Genomic DNA, 23,404 nt, shown 5'->3' on the forward strand with positions numbered 1-23,404 from the left:
TTACAGACATTTTCTAATTTTATGTATTTTGTAAAATGACCGAAATTTGCAGGCAATTTATAAAAGGCCTAACCTTGACGGGCATTATATAAAATGACTAAAAATACCAAGTCATTTTGTAAAATGACCGACTTTTTTTTAACAAATTTCAACAAATTGCATAATTCAGTTTCAGACAATTGGTAGGAAAAAGATATTATTGAGATGCATATGACAAAAAGTGAACAAAAACACATCTTGCAAAGAAAATAACTAATGGTTCGGTAGAATTAATTTATTCTACAAAAAACATTTGGGAAAGTTTTATGTTATTTGATATGTTCTTTTTAGTGTAACTACGTTAAGTATGTACTCAGTCTGTATTTCATATAGACAATTTATGATTATTTTGTTGAAATAGCAAAACGACAAATTGTTTTTTGTCAAAAGAAAGAATTTAAAAAAAACAGACTTTATACCGCGAAGTGAAACATATGAGGCAGAAAAAAAATGTTTTTTGACAGCCAAGGTTCCTCAAGATGGTGTTCAACAAACCTATAGGGAGGCCGAGCTAATTTTGCAGTTAATATAAAACTCAAGCTGATCAAAGTGGCATTTACTCAAAATTTATCATTAATTAAGAATGACATATTAATTTCTGTGTCATTTTGGTCTCTTGTGGAGAGCAGTCTCATTGGCAATCATACCATATCTTTTGTTTTATATATTAACAATACCAATAGTAGCAAAAAAATGACAATGACATTAAAAAGCAAAGGTGGGGTTTAGAAAATGCCCGATCCAGTATATTATACATTACAGTAACAAATATTAAAATACTACTACATACATAATGAAAATAATCTTGTGAAGCATCACACATTCCGTATCTCAAGATGATAAAATAATACAAGTAAAACATAATGAATAAAACTGTCATTAAAATGGGTGGAAGATGGGTTGGTTTTTGCAAAATTACAAAATATTTTCCAATATGTCTTCTTTCAGAGAAATTAGCTGAATATCAAAGTTCAGGCAATAATCTGATCTTAATTGTCCCTCCCAATAACTGGCTAAATAAACTCATCAAAGATACCAGGACTAAATTTTGTAAATACGCCAGACGCGCGTTTCGTCTAAAAAAGACTCACCAGTGACGCTCGAATCCAAAAAAGTTAAAAATGCCAAATAAAGTAATCCACTTCTTTATTTGATATAGCATACAGTGACCTCAGGCGGGAGATAAAGTTTCTACATTCATGATGTACAATACTGCCCTAGACCCCAGATATTTAAACCCCAGATTAAATTACTGCACAGTAGATATTATTTGATCCTCAACGATTATCTGGTCTTCTTTCCACTTAATACATCTAAACTATTTGAAGAAAAACACAACACAAACTTATGTTGTTGACTAGCTCGAGTACTGCATATTGTGAGCTGCCGATTTAATAAGACAAATGATCAATATAAACATATTATACACTATACAATGTGAAAACAATAACATCATTGTTCAACAAAAATATATACTCATCAATGTTGACCTTTTGTATTAGAATAACTGAATAAATGAATGTTTCGTGGCCGCCCAGGAAAAACCCTTTTAGGAAACCTGTGTCCTTTTGTCCATGCCAACGAAACTCTAAGTGTTGGACCTCACTTATCAAATGAGAAAAAGAAAAACATAATTTTGTTTGTAAATATCGAAATAGAAAAGAAAGCGAGTCATTAGGACTCAAGGGCTATGAAACTTTTTGGTACAAAAGTCTAAATACGATTACGTTTGTATAGCCAATCAACCTACATAAAAATCAATATATTTATCAAATTCAAAATTATGCAAATCTTTTTTCCTTAAAAAACCCTTAAAAATACGATGTTCACAGTACGAAGTACAGGCTAGAATTAACTATATAAAACAGTCACTTTACAACCTAATTTTTTGGCGCCAAAAATTCCTACGCCTACACGTACATGTATTACACATGCGCAAGAAGACAATCAATTCCCGTTATACTTATGTGCCTCGGGAATTTTTTAGTCTTCTTTCCACTTAATACATCTAAACTATTTAAAGAAAAACACAACACAAACTTATGTTGTTGACTAGCTCGAGTACTGCATAGAGCAACAAAGATAGAAAAATAAGAAAATAAATATACTACAAGCCTAAAGTTTTAGATACGGCTAACCTACTTTCTACAGAGTCGGCTACGTAGCCGTCTTTGCTTGAATCACTTTTCCACCTACCATGGCGCTTCCAGCACCTTTCATTGACACCTGAGTTTGCCGCCATAGTGGCACCACCAGACCTAAGCGAATGCAACCCAAGATTCAATTCAGGTGCAACTAGTCTTAATCTCTTAATAACACACTCCCTAGCAGTAGTGTAACTAATAGGTTTGTTAATACTAATTGATGCACATTTTTTCTTACTTCTGTACAAAGGTCGAAATAAAAACATATCACTATCCAAAACTAATTCGGCTAAACTGACATATCTAAAAAACATAGCATAAGGACAAGCCAAAGTATGACCTTTACAAATTAAAATTCATCACCTGATCTGTACTGATCAGTCTTACTTCGCCTAATCTTAATAACTAAATGCTCTTCTTTTACGAAAAAATCGTTACATCTAAGCTGACTTAACTCATTAAAACGCAAAAAACCACTGAAACCTAACAAAATCATCAAAAGATCCCTAACTACCAGTAAATCTGTAGAAAAAAGAAACATAGAACATAACCGAATTAAGATATCAGTAGTGACTGGGTCTTTCTTATTAACAACAGGTTTAGCAGTTCTTTTAGCTGATTCAACTAAACTTTCAACAAAAGAGTTATTTGTAGGGTCAATTTGACCACACATTTCATGTGCCCATTTAATTGAATAAACAGCAGATGATACCGTACTGTACGTTGATCCGGAATCTAACAAATTAGACAAATATAAAGCAATATGTATAGGCGAGGCAGGCATTGAAATTAAACAATGTTTACTAACAAATTTTTCCCACTTTAAAAAACCATAGTAATATTTTTTCACAGTACTGTCACTTCTTGGTCCCAATAAATGTGTAGATAAGCTGGCAACCGAACTGTACAAATGGTGAGTTTCATCAATTCCACTATGTACCACGGCGTCACGTACAAACTGTTCTTGCTTTATTCCTGTGCAAAAGAAATACTACAATCAAAATCTGATTTTAAAAGCAATCATTGCAAAATTCAAAGGATTTACTCCAAAAATACCATTATTACCTCTACCTCTTACAATTAAATTTTTATCTGTAAGCCGCATTTTACTCTCAACAAAAACGCAATTCGAATTGTGTAATAATGCCCAGAATGGAGCTGATTTCCAAAATGGAACAACAAGCGTACTGTCTGCGCTATCGTTGCATACTTTTCTAATGACCTTGGCTATCAAATTTGGCGGTGGCGCCAACCAGTTATTTTCTCCTTGCCAATTTTGCGTGAAAGCGTCAATAGCTTAAGTACCTTTGCACCAACATTTTGAATTAAACCTAAAACATCTACTGTTATAATCAGTAGCAAATCTATCTATAGAATGTTTTCCCCAAATCTCATCAAGCATGTCAAACACCTCAAAATGAATTCCCCAATCATCACAATCTGAATATCTACTTAAATTATCAGCTATTGTGTTCCGTTCCCGAGGAACCCATTGTGTCTTAATACTTATATTATTTTCTGTGCACAATTCATTTAAATCACAAGCAATCTCTTGAAGATCTAACTTTCTACTACCGTTCTTAATTATGCTTGTAACGTTTTTATTATCAGTATTCAGTTGAACTGTATGATTTTTCAGCATTGTAACAGAACTTTTAACTACTCTACTTACTGCTTCAAGCTCTCTCCATGTAGAGCTTTTAACACTTTCAGATACCGACCAGTTACTAGTCACAGTTATCAAACTGTTATAAGGAACTTCTAGACCACAATCAGTCATTTTCATAATACAATCAGAGTCACAGACAGACTCTGTATCAGCTGGGACTACATATCCCCAAAAGCCGACATCTGATGCGTCAGTATACGCCACAAAATCACAAAAATCTGACTCATGCAGAGTTAAACCCTTTCTATTGAACTTTCTTAAGTTCTCAAACCAAAAATATAGCTCTTCAATAGCTACAGAATTCAATACTACAAGCGAGTTCCAACTTGCTCTCATTATAAGACAATTGTACAATTCTCGAGTTCTAAGTCTACAAACGTTTCCCATTACAGACATCATTGATATTATCTGTCCAACAATACCAGCCACAAATCTAGCATTATACAAAAGCTTGCCTTTACCTACACTTTTCAATGTTTTGTCAATAACCGAAAGAAGTCTTTCGACTCTCTCCTCGGTAATACTCAATTTTCCAAATTGCATTTCCCAAAATAACCCTATCCAAGTAATATTCTGTACAGGCAACCATATACATTTCTCTTCTGCTATTAAAAAACCAAACTCTGTCAAACTTTCTCTTACAAAAGTGCTAACACGGTGTGCGCAATCGAAATTACTGTCTCCGCCCAAACCATCATCTAAGTACATTATGATTCTCAAACCTTGACTCCTCCAGTACTTAACAACTTCTTTTGTAAGTTTGGTAAATATATGACCAGCGCTAGCAATTCCAAAAGGAAGAACATTAAATACATAATATCTGGTTGTCGCTTCAAATTGCCAACTAAAACCTAAATACTTTCTGTGGTCTGGTAATATTTCTATGTGATGATAAGCACTTTTTAAATCAAAGCGAAACAGATAATTTCCTTTATTAAATAGTTGCTTGGCAACTGACCCATCTTCAAACTTAAATTTAAACTGATGTATGCACTCATTGATATGTCTGCAATCTAGAACCAATCTAGGTTTTTGCTGATCTGTTATATGCTACCGTTAGCGGATTTACTACATACGGTATTTCGTGTACTTCTGAAATACACTTCTTATCTAATAATTTAGAAACTTCACCATTTACAAAAACAGAATTATCTAAAGATGATTTATTATTTCTGAGAACACAACTGTCTGGAAGAGTTTTAAATGGTATACCATAGCCTTGCTCTATTACTTTTAAAATGTACTCACTTGTACCAGTCTCCTTCCATTTGTGTATTGCCTTATTTAATTTACCTACTGGTGTCAAAACATTCACCTGTAAATTTAAATGACCAGACGTCTGGTCATTACTCTCGTCATACCTGACTGAACCGTTAACACAATTGACCATTGTTTTGTTTACCTCTTTGTGAGCAGAATTCAATAAACGACTCCCCCCTTCTAACTCAAAATTTGATTTGTAACTCAAATCCCAAGCTAAATTACAACATTTATCAAAAATTTTACTTAACTTTGGTCGTTTCTTTTCAGGACACTCATTCTGCCAATGACCAGGCTTGTAACAATTATAACAAACACCAGGCTTCCTTGATACTGGCTGTCTATCTCTGCTTCCACTGGAACTGGCTGGTTTTACATAAGGCTCAGCGCGGGATCTCCTCTTTACTCTGTCTGCTTTGATCTTCCTTTCCGCTCTGTTTTGTGCTCTAAATATCTTTCTGTCATCTTCTGAATCGTCCGCCAAAGGATTTGCGGTATACTCCTGAACCAATTTCCATCCACATTCTGAAGAGTCTGCCATCTTTACTAATTTTTGGCGATAATTTAAAAGTTCAATACCTTCAGATATCTTCTGTTTAGCCCTCGCGGCAGATGGGTCTTTTGGCTCGATAACAGCTTCTGCTTCTTTCAACGCGACAGACACTTTCTGGTTGAACTTAAATTGATCTTCACAACTTTTCCTCTGAAATTTGTAACTGTCTGTTGATAACAGGTCATTGTGAATACGGTTGAACTGTGCGTCCGAACGTTCCTTTTGTTGTTGGTCATAAACTTGAAATTTAGTAGTAAATAAACTGTCCAACTTAGATAAAAATTCATTCTGTGATCTATTTACTTCTTCACTAACGATACGCTTCACATTATTTTCTAAGTCATCCATAGCGTGACGGTGAACGGCACTCACAAAATACGATGTTCACAGTACGAAGTACAGGCTAGAATTAACTATATAAAACAGTCACTTTACAACCTAATTTTTTGGCGCCAAAAATTCCTACGCCTACACGTACATGTATTACACATGCGCAAGAAGACAATCAATTCCCGTTATACTTATGTGCCTCGGGAATTTTTTAAACTTGCAGACAGAAATATTTTTATTTCACATTTATTGATTTTAACGGATTATTGCATGTTTGCCTCTAGCTAGTAGCAAATATTTTATGCATTTGTAAGACGAAAATATTTTTTTATAATACATAAAGGATATCTGCAGTGGATTAATCTGGATGAAGGACAGGCATTTCGATTGTCGTTTCCCATCCTATAGCATGGGTTTCAGAATTCAAGCCAGTGTTTTGTTCTGATGCCAAAACATGAGTGTCTTCATATTCACTACCTAAAGGAAATTCCTGTGTATTTACAATCGAACAGTACAATGAGACTATAGGTAACTGTGGTTAAGATCTTGAAATTCGAACAAAAAGAGAAAGATAGCGGTGCATTGACAAAGTTTGCGTTTTCTGTTATAGATTCATCAACCGTCATGGTGAGTTCTGCTCTAGTCCGTTATATAATCCAAAGATACACAAGTCAAACTAAACATAATAATGTACTATGCATATTTTGGGAAGTTAGGAAAAAGAAGATGTTCATGTGTGACATGAGGTCTCATTGCGAAACTGAATTAAGTTTAACTTTCAGTGTTTTACCAGGACAAATATTGAAAGCTAAATTAGTCATGATCCAGGTTTCTCCAAATGTGGTCAAAATGCTTATACCAGATTTTACACTAAAAGAATGTATTTGCAAAATAATTCGGACAAATATTGTGTAACATCTCTGTCATCCAAACATATTATCAAATCAAAAATAAATGTCGAGTTCTGTGCTTGTGTGAATTAGGAATAACTCTTAAGTTGCTTACTTTGATATTCAGTAAATATCGTAAATAAGAGTGCTCTGTTGATTTTTTTATGCCCCATTTAAGGGCATTATGTTTTCTGGTCTGTGCGTCCGTTTGTCCGTTCGTTCGTTCGTCCGTCCTTCCGTCTGTCCGTCCGTCTGTCCCGCTTCAGGTTAAAGTTGTTGGTCGAGATAGTTTTCGATGAAGTTGAAGTCCAATCAACTTGAAACTTGGTACACATGTTCCCTATGATATCATTTTTCTAATTGTAATTAAATTAGAGATTTTACTACATTTTCACGGTCCACTGAACATAGAAAATGATAGAGCGGATGGGGCATCCGTGTACTATGAACAGAGTTTTTTTTTTAAATTTCCTTCTATAAGATAATTACAAGTAATTTGTAAAATGCCTGTCGAAAAATCGAGGCAATATATAAAAGAGGGACGAAAGATACCAGAGGGACAGTCAAACTCATAAATCGAAAAATAAACTGATAACGCCATGAAAATTAGTCATTGTGTAAAATGCCTGATCTTTCAAGCATTTTAGAAAATGCTTAAGCTTTTCAGCAGTTGACACATTGCCTAAATTTAGAAAATGTCTGTAACATATACAACCTTTAAAATGAAGCAAACAGATATAAAAACCTACCTTTACTCGGTGGTCGATTTATTACATAATTCAGTTGAATTCATCTCACGCAGTTTAAGATAAAGTATCTTTAGATTTGCCATAAGCCTATATCTTATTATTACAATACCTCTTGCATGTGTTAGTGTCATTGATTTTCCGTTTTACCGACAAACATTAGATTTGGAGCAGTAGGAAAAAAGGTGGATAAAGCTCACATACATGTAGTGTATTTTCTTGCCAGTGTTTAAACGCCCTTATAAAATCCGGTCAATGTTACATCTCATATTTTGATATACAAAAAATTTGTCGTTGGCTTATATGAAGATTTAGTCAGAAAATAAGAAATTGTTAGCAGCAAAACATGATTAATTTCTCGCTACATTGAAGACCCATTGGTGGCCTTTCGGCTGCTGTCTGATCTGTGGTCGGTTTGTTGTCGCTTTGGCACATTCCCTATTTCCATTCTCAATTTTATTTAGTATTCTTATAGTTTCTTATTTTCTGGACAAGACATTAACAATGGTAAACAAATCATTTATATAATATAACTTGTACAATGAGGGCACTTACAATTCTAGCAATGTCAACTCTTTAGTAGATCTAGTCTTGCCCATCATCTCTGCAGTATACAGTTTTTTTTCTCTACTTATAATATCTCTTGGGGAAGATTGGGTGATTAATATGATTGAAAACAGTACAAATTTAGCATCACTCAATGGACATTACTGTCTGTTTTGCCCCTTTCTATTTTTATTGATGTATAAATACACTGCCGCGTGCAGCTTGTTTTCTTTATTCTATATCGATTTGGTGAGTGAATATTTTTTCGACTGATTTAAATTCTTTGTTGCTCTGTTGTTCATTACGCCACCACCCCAGGTTATCGATATATTGATGCCATCATGCAGATTGTACAATAACTGGAACTATGTAATTTGGCAAGAAGATATCACACTACTGTTAATGATTTAATGATGATTGCGGATGACAGATGTAGCATACCCCAAATGTGTCTTTCCATTAAAGGGTAAATGTATTAATGTTACATTCCCTTTTAACCAATGATATTGAAAACAAATATTTCCTCTAAAACTTCTTAACACATGGTATAAAAAAAGCGTATTTATATAATATTTTTCGCTATTTGCAAGCTTTAAGGAATAATAAACAATACTTAAAAGATTATAACACACTGCTGTCTGCTGTACCCCTAATTATGACATTTTACCTATCATGTCTATTTGTTTTGTTCACACATCGCTGTCAGTAAAATGAAATTTAATGCGACTGTCAAACAAGTAAATGTTTAACTGGCTATATCACCAGGTTTAATCCACTTTTTTCTAGATAAGAAAATGCATGGACCAAGTCATGAATACGAAAGTTGTTATCCATTCAGTTGATGGTTTGTTCTTGAGATTTTGTCGTTTGATAACGGCCATTCCGTTTTTACTTTTCATCAGAGGTCTGTATTTTTGATATTTTACTTGTTACCTCAGATATACAATAGACAACAAACATATTTTTTTGCGTTCGCTTCAAGCAATTCACAATAAAAAAAATTCGACACATCGTATCAGTGTATGCATACGCCTTATCATAATTACCTTTTCGTTAATGAATCGAATAGTAACGTCTCCGTTTAAAGGTTTTCCTAAAAGTATGAAATTATGTAGGATTTATTGAAGCAGTTAGTCATGTAATTGCCCAATGTTACAAACTAAAAAAATATGTATTTCATTACAACATGACTTCTTTTTATAATTTCTTCTATGAACATTCTAATGATGTACACCAATTCCTCAAATTCTGTCATGGTTTTATGTTAATTGTGAGTTTGTTAATTATTGAAACGTTTGTGTATTATGTTTTTGCTTTCAGCTTTTTGTTGTTGTTGAACAGCTTTATAGTGCTCTCCTAATTTTTACAAGTCTTCTTTTGTCGACATCTTTTGGTCAACTGATTAAAAGGTAGACGGTCAAGATCTAAAACACATATGATTTCGAACTTTTTCAATCGGGGGGAACTATAGAACCTTAAATATTATACAAACATCAATTATTCAAAAACATTTTTTAACCTTTAGAAATGTTTAAATCGATTGGGGGTTGTGTAGCTTCCTCATTGACAACAACCTTGTACTCATAATCATATTTGATTCTAAATATATTTACCTTTGTTTTGAACATATGTATCTACTTGATTGTCATTTGGCTTTCCTAAAAAGTTAAATATGAAAATAATAACTAAGTAATACAAAGAGACTTGATCACACAATATCGTTTTCAATATGTTTATAGAGTTCAGAGAATGTAAAACAAAAGTTAAAATTATGCTGTCCTAAATTGTTCAGCATTTAAGTATGTCTTTATATTATAAGATAGGAAGCGTGCAGAAGTTGAGTTTGTTTTTAAGTAATAAAGTGTAATGCCATATTAAAACGTTTGTTGTATTTTTAGTAACCAAAGGTACCAGGCTTAGTATTTGATACGCCAGGCGCGCGTTTCTTCTCCATAAGACTTATTAGTGACTCTCAAAATAGTTAAAAAGCAAAACGAGTATAAAATTGAATAGCATTGAGTACCAAAAATTCCTAAAAAGTTCTGCCAAATACACCGAAAATAGTGCCATGTTGGAAACTTTATCAAACACAGAAAGTGATAAGAATTTATAAAAAATGCTGATTGACAGAAAAAGAGTACATAGTTATTATATACTGAAGTATAGAGTCAAAGTATTTTACTGCGAAATGCTGCAAAACAGTAATCACTTATTCAATTAAATTCAAATGTAAAAGTATTGAGAACGTTCGACGGTTTTAATTATGCTAGACTTTACTTACTTTTTTTTCGTTCATAGTACAATTTACAACAAATGACTAGAAGACACAGAACAATCAGCACGATTCCGAGGAGGACACTTATCGTAATCGCAAAAGGATTTGTAAAGATGTCTGAATCTGAAAATATTAATTTTAAAAGTTTCATATAAAAAGGTGTGGTAAATTTCCCGAAAATAAATTTAAAAATCTTTTACATGTTGTTGTGAAAGTACAATTTTCACGACGTAACGTCATATTTATTCCCGTACTTTCACTTTCCCATTGTTGACGTCAACTTCCGCCGAGCAATTGTTTATATGGTTTTGAAGAGTGAAGTTACGTTGAAGAATAAGAAGATTGGCATTTGACTTGATATATATTTTATGAAAGGTAAACAGCATACATTTTACACACAATAGTATTTTACTGATCTCCGCATCAGGTTCTAAATATATACTTTGCCCTATTTATAGATCGTAGTTTCCCCTGTTAAATATAGCGCGATCGGAAATTCAAACACAATAACGTTGGTTGTTCATTTGTTATTATTTATTCGCGTATTCCTGTGTGAATAAACTGTGTTGTATATTTATTGTGTATTATAATAAAGTATTGTATTTTTACATGTTGTTTGCATTTAAACGTAACTGCCGTATAAAGTTGTGGTAATTGTTTAATGAGACAAATACTTGTTGTGATCGAAGCCCATGTATGATTGTACCCGCTCGGACCCGTTTGTTTTATAAATAAGTAAGTTCACAACACATGTTTTAACAGTTTTTATTATTGTCTCGTGTGTCAATATGAACTGTATTTAAAGTGAAAGCGTATATTGCTGTCGAGTTTAACGAATTGAAGAAAACGCTGTTAATCTGTTAAAAAAACCAAACTAGATCAATGCCAACAGCTGACAAGTTAAAACCCAGACGGACAAACAGGAGGCTGGTCTTTTTCCTGAATTAACCAGAGCTTTAATATATAGAATTACAAACGAAGAATAACAAATGAATGAATTAAAATTGAAACAGGTCAGTTATTCTGGTAATCTTATTATTAACATTTTAGTTGACGTTATCGGCATACAGGACGTATACATCTAACAAAAAGTGTACAGTTGTTTCAACTCGTGATTGTCAATCTATTGACTAAATAAACCTGAAAAAAAAGTAAAATCACAAAAATACTGAACTTAGAGGAAAATCAATTCAGAAAGTCCATAATCACATGGCAAAATCAAAAAAACAAAAATCACGCTTTCACTGCTTGGGTGATGTATACTATGAAAAGGAAATACATGAGACCGCAAACCAGCACCATACTAGAATACATTCAAGAATGTCAATATACGGCATTAAAAAACACGAAATGTCAATTCAAAGACACCTAACAGCACATACAGTCATTGCCATTTTTAAGTATTTACCAAATGGTTATTCTTTTGCCGTATACCAATTTTATTTCGAGATCTTTTTTATATGAAGCAAAAGCACTGTGATAAATAACAATATCAATTTTTTTATTCATCAGTATACAAAACTTATTTAGCATATGTACATTTTCGGAAAATCTAAAGTTCATTTGTACGATAATTGGAAACATGTTGAAAAGAGAAGATTTTTTTCCACGTATCGAGTACAAATTGTTTGATACTCCACGTATATTGATTGTATCCTACAATTTAAACTCGACACTTTCAGATTTACTTATTTAAATCAAAATATTGTTATCTGATTATAGAAAGGATTTGACATAGTGCTGACCACAAAGAGAACTACAGAAGACCTTATTTGTACACTACAAATAAAGCAACCATGTAACAAAGTATTGGAATTTAACGAAAGAAATCTAGGTATAACTCAAAAAGTATTACACTAGTGATTTCGTTATCACATACTTGTCAAAGCAGTTACTAATTTGTTTTTATCAGTAAAACGACATAATTCGTAAATATCAGTCAACATGCAAAGAACATATACGATCAGATATTTCCCATCCAATCTTAATGTAATACATGTATCATGTACAAAGCAAAACGTCATTCACCTAAATAGCTAACCGAAGTGTTAAATACTTTACAATACTGTCGTCAAGTCATTTTAGATGGCATATTTTGGAGTACACATTGATTCATTCATTGGGTCGTTTAATCGGTAATAATCACATATATTCTGAAACCAGTTGTTTGCATAATACTTGTTATGTTCTTCTCGTATATGTTATGATGTATGATACTTAACCCCAAACGGGAGGGCTTGTACTTGATTTTTATATAATGACGACATAATTTTCAATCATTTTAATTGAGGTCTGGAGCTGGCATGTCAGTTACTGGTATTAGTCCTTTGTTAATTTATGTATCGTTGTCATTTTGCTTAGTTCTTACTTTTACCTATTTTAAGATCGTTTTCGGACTCTGTGCACATTGCCATGTGTTTGTTTATTCTACATTGGCTAGAAGTGAGGGTCAGGAAATAGTTGATATCTCACAAAACATGTTTAACCACGCCGCTTTTTTATTCGATTCTCAAGTCAGGAGCCTCTGGCCTCTTTGTAGAAGTCATTTTAACATTTAAAGTCAATTATATGTGTTGGAGTTTTAGTTAGACATCGATTTAAGCTGATCTTGTGCACATTTATGTGCCAGCTGAGGCAGGCCTCCGGGTTCGGGATTTTCTTGATGTAATGAAGATGCATTGGTGGCTTTGTCTGTGTTTGGTTCTTCATAGGTCTGGTTGTCTCTTTGACACATTCCCTTTTTTATATTTTTTTATGTTATGTATCTTATTTGTATAATGGTTGGTTCAGTACAGATAAAATATACAATATATGTACAATGTCGGATAATTAATTTGGAAAGAGAGACTCGTCGAGCTTTTCTCCTGTTTCGCTAATTACAGAATGATGGAATCGAACGTCGATGTTTCAATGTGAGTGACCATTATATATCTACAGTAGAATTTACCGCTCAATATACTTTCCTTTTTAGATATTTTTCAGTGCAAGCAAGCAATTACTTTATGTTTTTTTGTGTTACATCATTATTAACTTGCCTTATTGACAATTTCTTATCTAATTTAACACAATGCAGACAGACTATATATGTTACAGGGAATTTGTAAAACCAGGGATTTTGTAAAATCACTGGACTATTCAGTGATTTTGTAAACTCACTAACAGTTTCAGTGATTTTGTAAAATCCCTGGAATTGTTAGGGATTTTACAAAATCACTGAAAATAAGGCTAGGGATTTTGTAAAATCCCTGATTACAATTAAATATAACTTGCTTTTAGAAATGTGTTTTTCTTAATATAAAAATAGACCAATGATCACTAATGATTTTGAAATATATTTGTTTAATAATGACTGTGAGCTAGAACTAGTGTATAATGATAATGACTAAAAGGCATATAAGCAGATATTTAGACCACTGTTAATTTAATTATTTATGCATGTCAAGTTTGGATGACATCTACTGTTACATCATTGCCCTGCTTTTTTATGCATGTCTGTATCAAATCAACCTGTCCTTCGGAAAATTGAACTCTTTGCTTATTATAGACTTAACGACAATAACTTTACTGTAGCAGCTCTACATTTTTTTTAGTTGATATTCCTCTTAAAATTTTGAAAAGTTCTAAAGCTTTGTTTGAAACATTTGCACACTTTCTATTTGCGTACTTTTAATAACATTTTGTCCCTACCACCATGACCTATTGATTTGTGAATTTTCTGAACTATGCTTTACATGTATTCAAGACTTACATGATATTTTTAAGACATCTTTCTGTAATGAATTGTACAGTTTTTAACGATTTTTCAAATTTCCACATTGAAGAACTTCATACCTACATAAGCCAAATTATCTACTTTCATTTGGATAAAAAGAGTTGAGAAAGTTTAGAAACTTATTAACAGATATTTCACTTTGTGGTAGAATACATGTAACTGATATATGACCAAAGTAAGTAAAACTTTTTTTCATTTTTACTTGGTTAGAACCTATTCATAAACTTGCAAGTACAAAACAAAGTATTCTTACCTATATTTTCTATTGTCTTTTTCTATTAATATTTTGTGAATGTATTTGTTATTTTGTAGACAGCAAAGTTTAATAAAACAACACTTATTTGCTATTCATATATCAATTTTCATGCAACAACATATATACCTGAACCTGTGCTTGCTGTAGATATCGAAATTGTAGCTGTATGCTGACTGCTTCCAATTATATTCTTTGCACACATCCGAATTGAATATACTTTGCCACTTGCAAGTCCAGTAAGTTGATACATTAGAATACTTATATCACTGACGTCTGGATTGTACTCTTGTGTACTCCAAGAACTTGCACTTTCGATCCGATAATCAAAAACAAACGTTTGGTCGTATCCTCCATTGTATCCTGGTATCCATCGTAGGTAGAGAGTGTCCACTGTTGTCTTAGTGACTTTCAAATATTTTGGTTTGTCTGGATGACCTATCAAAATAAAATGACTTGAGAACGCACGTTGAAGTTTAAATTTTTAAATGCATGTGTAAAGGAATACGGATGAAAATAAATTTCATTCCATTTGATAGAAAATATAGAAAACAGGTCATGTAGGTTTTGAAAACAAACATTTCACATTTCACAAGAAGGTTTACTAAGGTTTCATACGTTTGCTTTGGAACAGATTCCGTCTAAAGGTGGATACTTCATTAAATTAGGTGTTTTACATAATTACAGAACGGTACTATCCGGTGAAATGGTGTGTATTAAACCAGATATATGGCAGCAAGTCTCATCAGGGAAACGGACAGAGAGTCACAGGATAAAAACTCTCAGGAAATAAAGTCACAGAAAATTTGTTGACAAATATTTGAATATATCAGAGAAAAACCTGAAAAGATTTCATTTTATTTCATCTATTCATTTTTAGGTGTAGGACATTGTTCATAAGTGTTGTTAAATGAACATTTATTAAATTTTAATCTTGCAAGGAGATATTTCTTGGAACCATGAAGCCATTTAACTACAAAGTCACGTTGACATTTTGTTTCTCTAATTTTTGTGATTTTTTCACATTTCCTGACCGGTGTGAGAAAAATATTTCTCCTCACTAGTGAAAAATCTGTTCCCGGCAAATGATTGGTTGAAATTTAATTGTGACGTTCAATTTTCTTGTTTTCTTCGGAATTTTTTCACTGTGACGTCATGAAAAAAGGCGACCATGCCTGATGACGTCACATCAAAAGTACACAACTGTCCTTAAATGTTTGAAAAGGAAGGATAAAAATCATAAGAGAAACAGATTCCACCACTGTAACTCGTGGATTACGATATTTCTCCACTTTCAACAGTTCAATTTTAATTATTTAGAATTTAACTGTCTCGAGTGGAGAAATATCGTAATGCTCTTGTTGCAGTTGTGGAATCCATATTTTTTATAATGATTATTTAATCAATATTGATATTTAGTGAATACATTTTAATTACAAATGTGCTAAATATATAAGTTCAAGTAAAAAAAAATTTTTTTTTAAATGATATAAGTTTTTCTTCTTTAAAGAAAACATTCTAAAAACTGAATGGTGACTTTTTGTCCTTTGACTTTCTGACCATCATTCTCTCATTATTAGTGATTAAAAGTTCCATTAACTCAAATCCAACATAAAGTCAGACATAGCAAATAATATAACTATCTCATAACTAACAAATTAACTTATTTGTTTTTTTAAATCTAAATTGATAACCCTTTAAAGTTAGAAAAATCCCCTCCCCCTTAACAATACAATGAAATAATTTGCACATTCAAACATACAAGACAAAACTAAGGTGATCTTTCACAATAAAAAGTAAAAAGAATACACAACTCTTTAAAGGGACACTAGCTACGAGATGTATAAAAATCTAAAGTATGATTTGTTTTTGTTCAATCAATAAAAAGTGAAATAGTGAAATAATGATTCTCTTTTAATGTTTCAATTTTGTCAAATTAAGCTAAATGATATTGATAATGAATTATTCACTTGCATGTGAATAAGTCGACCTCATTATATTTGTGTTCATGTGAACTTCAATTTTAACCCCTTAACTAGAGATTGACAACGCATGCTGTGTACGTGTACTGTTTATTTAAAGAAAAGGAATGTCAACATTGAAAGTGAAACAAAAGTAAATCATTTGATGACTGATTCGATCCCCTAAAAATCTTTCTTCTACATGTAAAAACGATGAGAAACATATATTTTTAATCTATAAAATAAAATAAAACAGACCTATAAAAATCCAACTGCACGTGTTTGGCTTAATCTATTTATATCTAATCATTAGTATATTTATGTTTACATCCTTTATATGGTGATCTGAGGTCAACTCGATATTTAATTAGATGGAGTATAGACTAAAATACACACGAAACGAAACTACATATTAATGACCCTATGCTCTGTAAACTGTTTATTTCACACTTTTGATAGTTTGGATAAATGTTTTACATTGTTATAAATAAAATATGAAAATTTGAGTCAAATCGGTGACAAGAATTTGACAGCTAGTGCCCCTTTAAGTTTAATTTACAGATTAATACGAAATTTAATGTGTTTTATAATGTTATATGGTTTGATTCTTTTGTATGTGTAAATCTAATTTAGTGAGACACTTACCAGTATAAGGATTATTTATGGACAGGTTGTAATTAATGTGGGTATAAACTCCTTCTTTGTTTCTTTGAATAAAAAAACACAAAAAACATTGTAAATATTTCAAACTAGCTTACTGCACACAATGCAAAAAAGTATATTGCATTTTTTCTTTTTTTGTAAATACTGTAGCAGACAAGCATACTTTTTTCACTGTCTATACTGTAAACAATAGTTAATATTGGCAGTAAATGATTTGCTATATGCAGATCCAGATCTATAAATATCTTATTCCCCAAATATAACTTGAAGTATCACCTTTCTACCTTTTGGACAAAAAAGGTTCGTGCAAGACTTAAGCTTACTATACAGTTTTTTCACGTCAGAATATTTATTACAGACCGAACATAAGGATAAGCTCCTCCCTTGAATCGGTTAACATTATGTTACATTTACTAATAATTGACATGAGTTCGTTTATTAATTTTGGTTTTATTTATTAAGGTACTTCTCCAAACAGAACCTGATTTGAAATGGCTTTAAATAACAGTCTCCTTTGAGAAGTTGTTCATGCTGTAACACATTTTTGAATAAACCAGACTTGAACAAGCTGCTGTATTTTGAAACTTATGTACATTTTTGTTGAGAGATATTTGAGGGCCCTGAAATTGCAAAACTATTAAACAATTTTGAGTCTTCAAAATAATATAAATAAAGTTACGTGTGGTGTAATAACCTTATATTATCAGCAGTATCAAATTCTACCATTTTACCTCAAGTTTTTGGTCAAAATGTTATGACGAAGTCCTCACCCAACAAGATAGTGTACGAACATTTGCATCAAATAACATACTAAGTTATTTTGTGGGAAGTCATACTTAAAAAAATTAAAATGTTTTGGCAAAAAATACTTGGATATTTTTATTTTTTTTTCAATTTGGATGTTCAGAGTTTTCATACATATATGTATTCACGATTTAAATATATAAATACTGGTAATTGAAAGTCCATAATTTGATAAACATCTGAAGTATGACAGATTTGACATTTTAATAATTTTTGAGAAGTCGTGGTGTAATACCTTTTTATTTTCATAAATTTGAAATTCACTTGCTGACTTCTCGAAGGTTGTCATTAGAGGCAGTATTTAGTACTATTAGTTAAACAACTTGAAGTTATAACTTCGATATTTGTGTATACGCCATAATAAGGTATATAATTTACTTGATAACGTGTTATTGTTTGATTCTAAATAATATCGAAAGCATACCATTATTTTATGACATCTAATCTGCAGTTCAAAGAAAATTTGTATCGCGTCATATCATACATTGAGTGGACTAATCCCATAATACAACAACGAAACATGTCAAAAAAGGAATAACACACGTTCTTTACAATTTACATTTTAATTCAAACTAGTATATAATCACATTATAATATCAAATAACTAGAGGCTCTAAAGAGCCTGTGTCGCTCACCTTGGTCTTGTGCATATTAAACAATGGACAAGGATAAATTCATGACATAATTGTGTTTTGGTGATAGTGATGTGTTTGTAGATCTTACTTTACTGAACATTCTTGTTGCTACAATTATCTCTATCTATAATGAACTTGGCCCAGTAATTACAGTGGAAAATATTTTCTAAAAATTTACAAAAATTTATGACAAATGTTAAAAATTAACTATATAGGGCAATAATTCCTTAAGGGGTCAATTGACTATTTTGGTCATGTAAACTTATTTGTAGATCTTATTTTGCTGAACGTTATTGCTGTATACAGTTTATCTCTATCTATAATAATATTCAAGATAATAACCACATTTTTTAAACAAGTTACCCCAATGATGATTGTGGCCAAGTTTAGTTTAATTTGGCCCAGTATTTTCAGAGAAGAAGATTTTTGTAAAAGATTACTAAGATTTACGAAAAAATGGTTAAAAATTGACTATAAAGGGCAATAACTCCTTCAGGGGTCAACTGACCATTTTGGTCATGCTGACTTATTTGTAAATCTTACTTTGCTGAACATTATTGCTGTTTACAGTTTATCTCTATCTATAATAATATTCAAGATAATAACCAAAAACAGCAAAATTTCCTTAAAATTACCAATTCAGGGGCAGCAACCCAACAACAGGTTGTCCGATTCATCTTAAAATTTCAGGACAGATAGATGTTGACCGCATGTCAGATTTGCTCTAAATGCTTTGGTTTTTGAGTTACAAGCCAAAAACTGCATTTTGCCCCTATGTTCTATTTTTAGCCATGGCGGCCATCTTGGTTGGTTGGCCGGGTCACGCCACACATTTTGTAAACTAGATACCCAAATGATGATTGTGGCCAAGTTTAGATTAATTTGGCCAAGTAGTTTCAGAGGAGAAGATTTTTGTAAAAGATAACTAAGATTTACGAAAAATGGTTAAAAATTGACTATAAAGGGCAATAACTCCTAAAGGGGTCAACTGATCATTTCGGTCATGCTGACTTATTTGTAGATCTTACTTTGCTGAACATTATTGCTGTGTACAGTTTATCTCTATCTATAATAATATTCAAGATAATAGCCAAAAACAGCAAAAATTCCCTAAAATTACCAGTTCAGGGCACTAGTAACCCGAATTTAGCTTGAACGGACAAAAACGTTTCAACGCTATTTAAATGAGATTAATTGTTATTTGATAAAGATTGACAAAAATTAAAAATATTTTTAATTCATTTCAATTCATTTCAATTCATTTTAACGCCAGTCAAATAGATTTCTCTGCGGTGAATCAATTAAAATCAAGTTGCTGGTAATGTACGACAAACTATTAGGCCACGCCCCCGTTAAACTATTTCAAACTGGCATCAATTCGTTTTAAACATCGTTGAGACCCGAGCTTTGTACAGGTAAATCACTCAAGCAAGACAAACTTCATTTATTTATCTTTTTTTTTCATCAAATTTAATCGAATTTAGTTATATGCGTGTATTCTCAGTTAAGTCGCATGCTTCACAATTTTTAACAAATGAATAAAAGAAATTTAGATAAACACATTAAAATATTGATGCACGGTTTAAGAAATGTGAATCTGTTGAAAATAAAATAGTAGTATAACATAATTTGAATTTGCCAAAATGCAGTAGATCTTTATCTCACATATTCGTTTTAAAAATTGCTAATTGCTATGAAAACTCGTGGAATCTAAGTAACGTGTGATACTTGCAATTGCTTACGAAACTTTAGGTATTCCTGAATATTTATCGTTTCTATTTTTCTGTTTTACTATTTTGTACTCGTAAATTAGATATGTAACGGAAATAAAAGTAACATCACAAGAAATTATTGATTGCGTATATAATTTAAATCTTATATTTTCGGTAGACAACAAATATTCACTAGCTGTATATTAATATATGAAATTGCTTGTAATGAAAAACAATGTTTTGTTAAATAATAAAATTGATGAAGATAATGTTGACATTTGTTGAATTTTAATAATAAACAGTTAAGTCTTGCTCAAAATTGTAAATAAAGTAACAGATCAATGAGCTTTTAAACTATTATAAACTGTAATACCGGTCGCTGGAGCAAAACAGGCGTAAATTGTGGAAGAGCATATAGTAGACGAGCATATTGAAGCGTTGTTACGATTCGTATATTATCGTGCTATCATACACCTTGACGTACAAAAATTCTTGTAATAAATGAACATGTATCCTGTATATATGAGATAAATTTTAGTTTGCGATAACAACGGGTAGGTTTAGTTAAACGATCTTGACTGGTATATTATTTTTAATTATGAAACATAAAATCATTCGTTGATATTATTTAAAAAAAAAGAAGGAATTCATTCATTTGATTGTATAGCTCAAATTTTGGGCACCTTGATTGGTTAATAAAATTATCTTATCTTATCTTATCTTATAAATTTCATACGTCCAATTCACGTTTCTGGATTTTACTTCATCAGGAACGATCAATAACGCAAAATACAAATATTTTATATGTAAGATCATTTATATAGTTAATTTCGTTATCCTCTTTAGGCCGCATCAAGGAACCGTGTCTCCGTTTGAACTAAGCTTCTGAAACTGCTCTTAGGCCGTGAAGTGAGAGTGATAAAACTATGATAAAAACAGAAATGGACCCCGTCAAGATCATCATAGATTTAAACAATACATATGTATGACCTAAATTTAAGTGTAGCATTGAGTATATGTACATTTTTTTGTAAATGCGCTTATCCTATCTTTCATTTGAATAAAAAACTTGTTTAATATAAATATAAATATGTATTTATTTATTTGCTTGTTCAGATTGCACTATTATAAATAATTCTTCTTCGTCTTCTACCTCTAAACTGTAAAATTAGCGTATGTATGCGTTGACTATACGGTCTATAAAGATTAAGTTCGATGGCACTTGTTAATAATCTAAAGGTAATAAAATGAACGATCCATAAAATAACGTGGCAATTATAATGGCTATTTCACATTTATATCATACGTTCACTCGTAATGGTATCATACATGTACCTCCGTATGTGGTGTATAAGGTTTTAAATCATGTTTTATAGCTTCTTTCAAACACTATTGACGACGTTGTTCAAACTACATGCACATATCACAAAACCGCAAATTTAATATAGTTAAAAAGATTATACGATATTGAAAATGCATTTTTTTCTATCAAAAATGTAGGGTCGTGTATGTGTAACTCTAAGTGTTTACCTAAAATGTATTGAATTGAAAAAGAATAGATTTGTTCTCAAATATTTGACAAATGAAACATTTTCCGAAAAAAAATCCACATAATAACGTTTTGTCCTTTAATTCTTTTTTGGGGTGTCCGTTAAAATACCGCAAAAGTCCCCCTTAGTGCACTTAGAACAAAAAATTGCACTTAAGGACCTGATGGAATGATACAATTGACACAAAAGGCATTGCATATATAAGTCAACGTTTTAAAAATAAACGATTTTATAATCACATTTAGAAAGTTATTTTATATTTTATCGACACGCGCCACACTCAGTTGACAGTAATATATAGAAATTCATGTTCATTCAACCTTGACCCGTTTTGAATACACTAGTATACTTATAAAGAATGTATATATTATGTTATTTCATGTTGTTCTTGGTTTTTTTATGGTATAGTTATTACTGTCATATCTATTTTGCTTTTCTGACTGTTATAGTTTTTACTTCTATGTAAGAGTGTATTTTCTTCTTATTTTTGTTTCTTTTAAGTTCGTTTGCTTGTTCCGTAAGTTCACTTTTTTAAGTTCTGTTGAAATGTTTTATAAAGATATTTTGAAATAGTAAAAAATGTATAGAGATTTTATTTTAACCAACACATACTGATATAATAGAAGATACACATATTTCGCAAAGTATAATAGTTTATTACATTTTTGTTGAGCCTTCCGACTTTTGTTGCAATAGCTATCTACAAACCACAAAAAATTACTCTGTGGGTAAAGTGTTTGAAACTTAAATTACTTTCTTAACTATCCTGGATTTCTAATAAACTAGAACAGAAGCTTGTTTATGATTAAGATAGCTTAAAAAAAATGTTTATCCGTATTTTTATTTATAACTGATTTTTTTGGTTTTCAAGTTCTGTAAGCTGATAAACATGCACTCTGGTTAGAGTTTTAAAAAATCACATTTTCCAGTCGGGGCCGTTTAGTGATCGGTCGACTATATGGAAGGGGTTTTCTCGTTTTTGAAGGCCGGATTGTTGCCTATAATTGCTTACATCCACTTCAGTTTAGGAGGTTGAGCGTACACACACATGCATGCTTATCACGTCATCTTCTTTCTGTGAAAATCCCAAGTCAGTGGCTTGTAGTTCAGTGGTTGCCGTTGGTTCATGTCTGGCATATTATTTTATTTTTGGTTTTTGTAAATTGTTGTTTTTTTCTAGATAATGCCGTTAGTTTTCGAATTTAATTGTTCAAAACTTGTTTATGTTGGGACCTTTTATATATATATATAGCCGATTATAAGGTATGGTCGCCTAATATAGCTTACATGTGTACATCCAATTAATTTGATGGATAGTTGTATAATTGCAAATTATATCACATCATTATTGAATATAAGCTTTGATAAGTTGGACAAGCGATTGTACAGGAAAGGCCCAAGTGATAGTACAGTAAACTCGTAAGCGATTGTACAGTCAATTAATTTATCCGATATTGAAAAAAATATAATTTGTGAATCTCTACTGGTGCAATGGCTTTCAAACTTTCAGACAGGTAAGACCATACATCAGAAATAGTACTTTTAAAATTTCTGGACTCAACGATGTGTATTTCAATGATTATTGACATTTTTATCGCTGTT

The 23,404-nt window shown here is 31.7% G+C and overlaps 1 protein-coding gene across 1 annotated transcript in view; it reads right to left on the reverse strand.

The window, feature by feature from the left end:
* Positions 1–23,404, reverse strand: part of LOC143071667 (semaphorin-2A-like) — a 73,482-nt gene that overhangs the window by 13,226 nt on the left and 36,852 nt on the right. Inside the window, exons 15-19 of the mRNA XM_076246140.1 lie at positions 17,084–17,145; positions 14,607–14,915; positions 10,459–10,575; positions 9,791–9,835; positions 9,224–9,270 (exon numbers count right to left, since the gene is read on the reverse strand). Coding sequence (XP_076102255.1) covers positions 9,224–9,270; positions 9,791–9,835; positions 10,459–10,575; positions 14,607–14,915; positions 17,084–17,145 — 580 coding nt within the window. The remainder of the gene's footprint in view (positions 1–9,223; positions 9,271–9,790; positions 9,836–10,458; positions 10,576–14,606; positions 14,916–17,083; positions 17,146–23,404) is intronic.

The sequence above is a fragment of the Mytilus galloprovincialis genome, chromosome 4 (assembly GCF_965363235.1).
Source record: "Mytilus galloprovincialis chromosome 4, xbMytGall1.hap1.1, whole genome shotgun sequence".
Classification (NCBI taxonomy): Eukaryota; Metazoa; Mollusca; class Bivalvia; order Mytilida; family Mytilidae; genus Mytilus; species Mytilus galloprovincialis.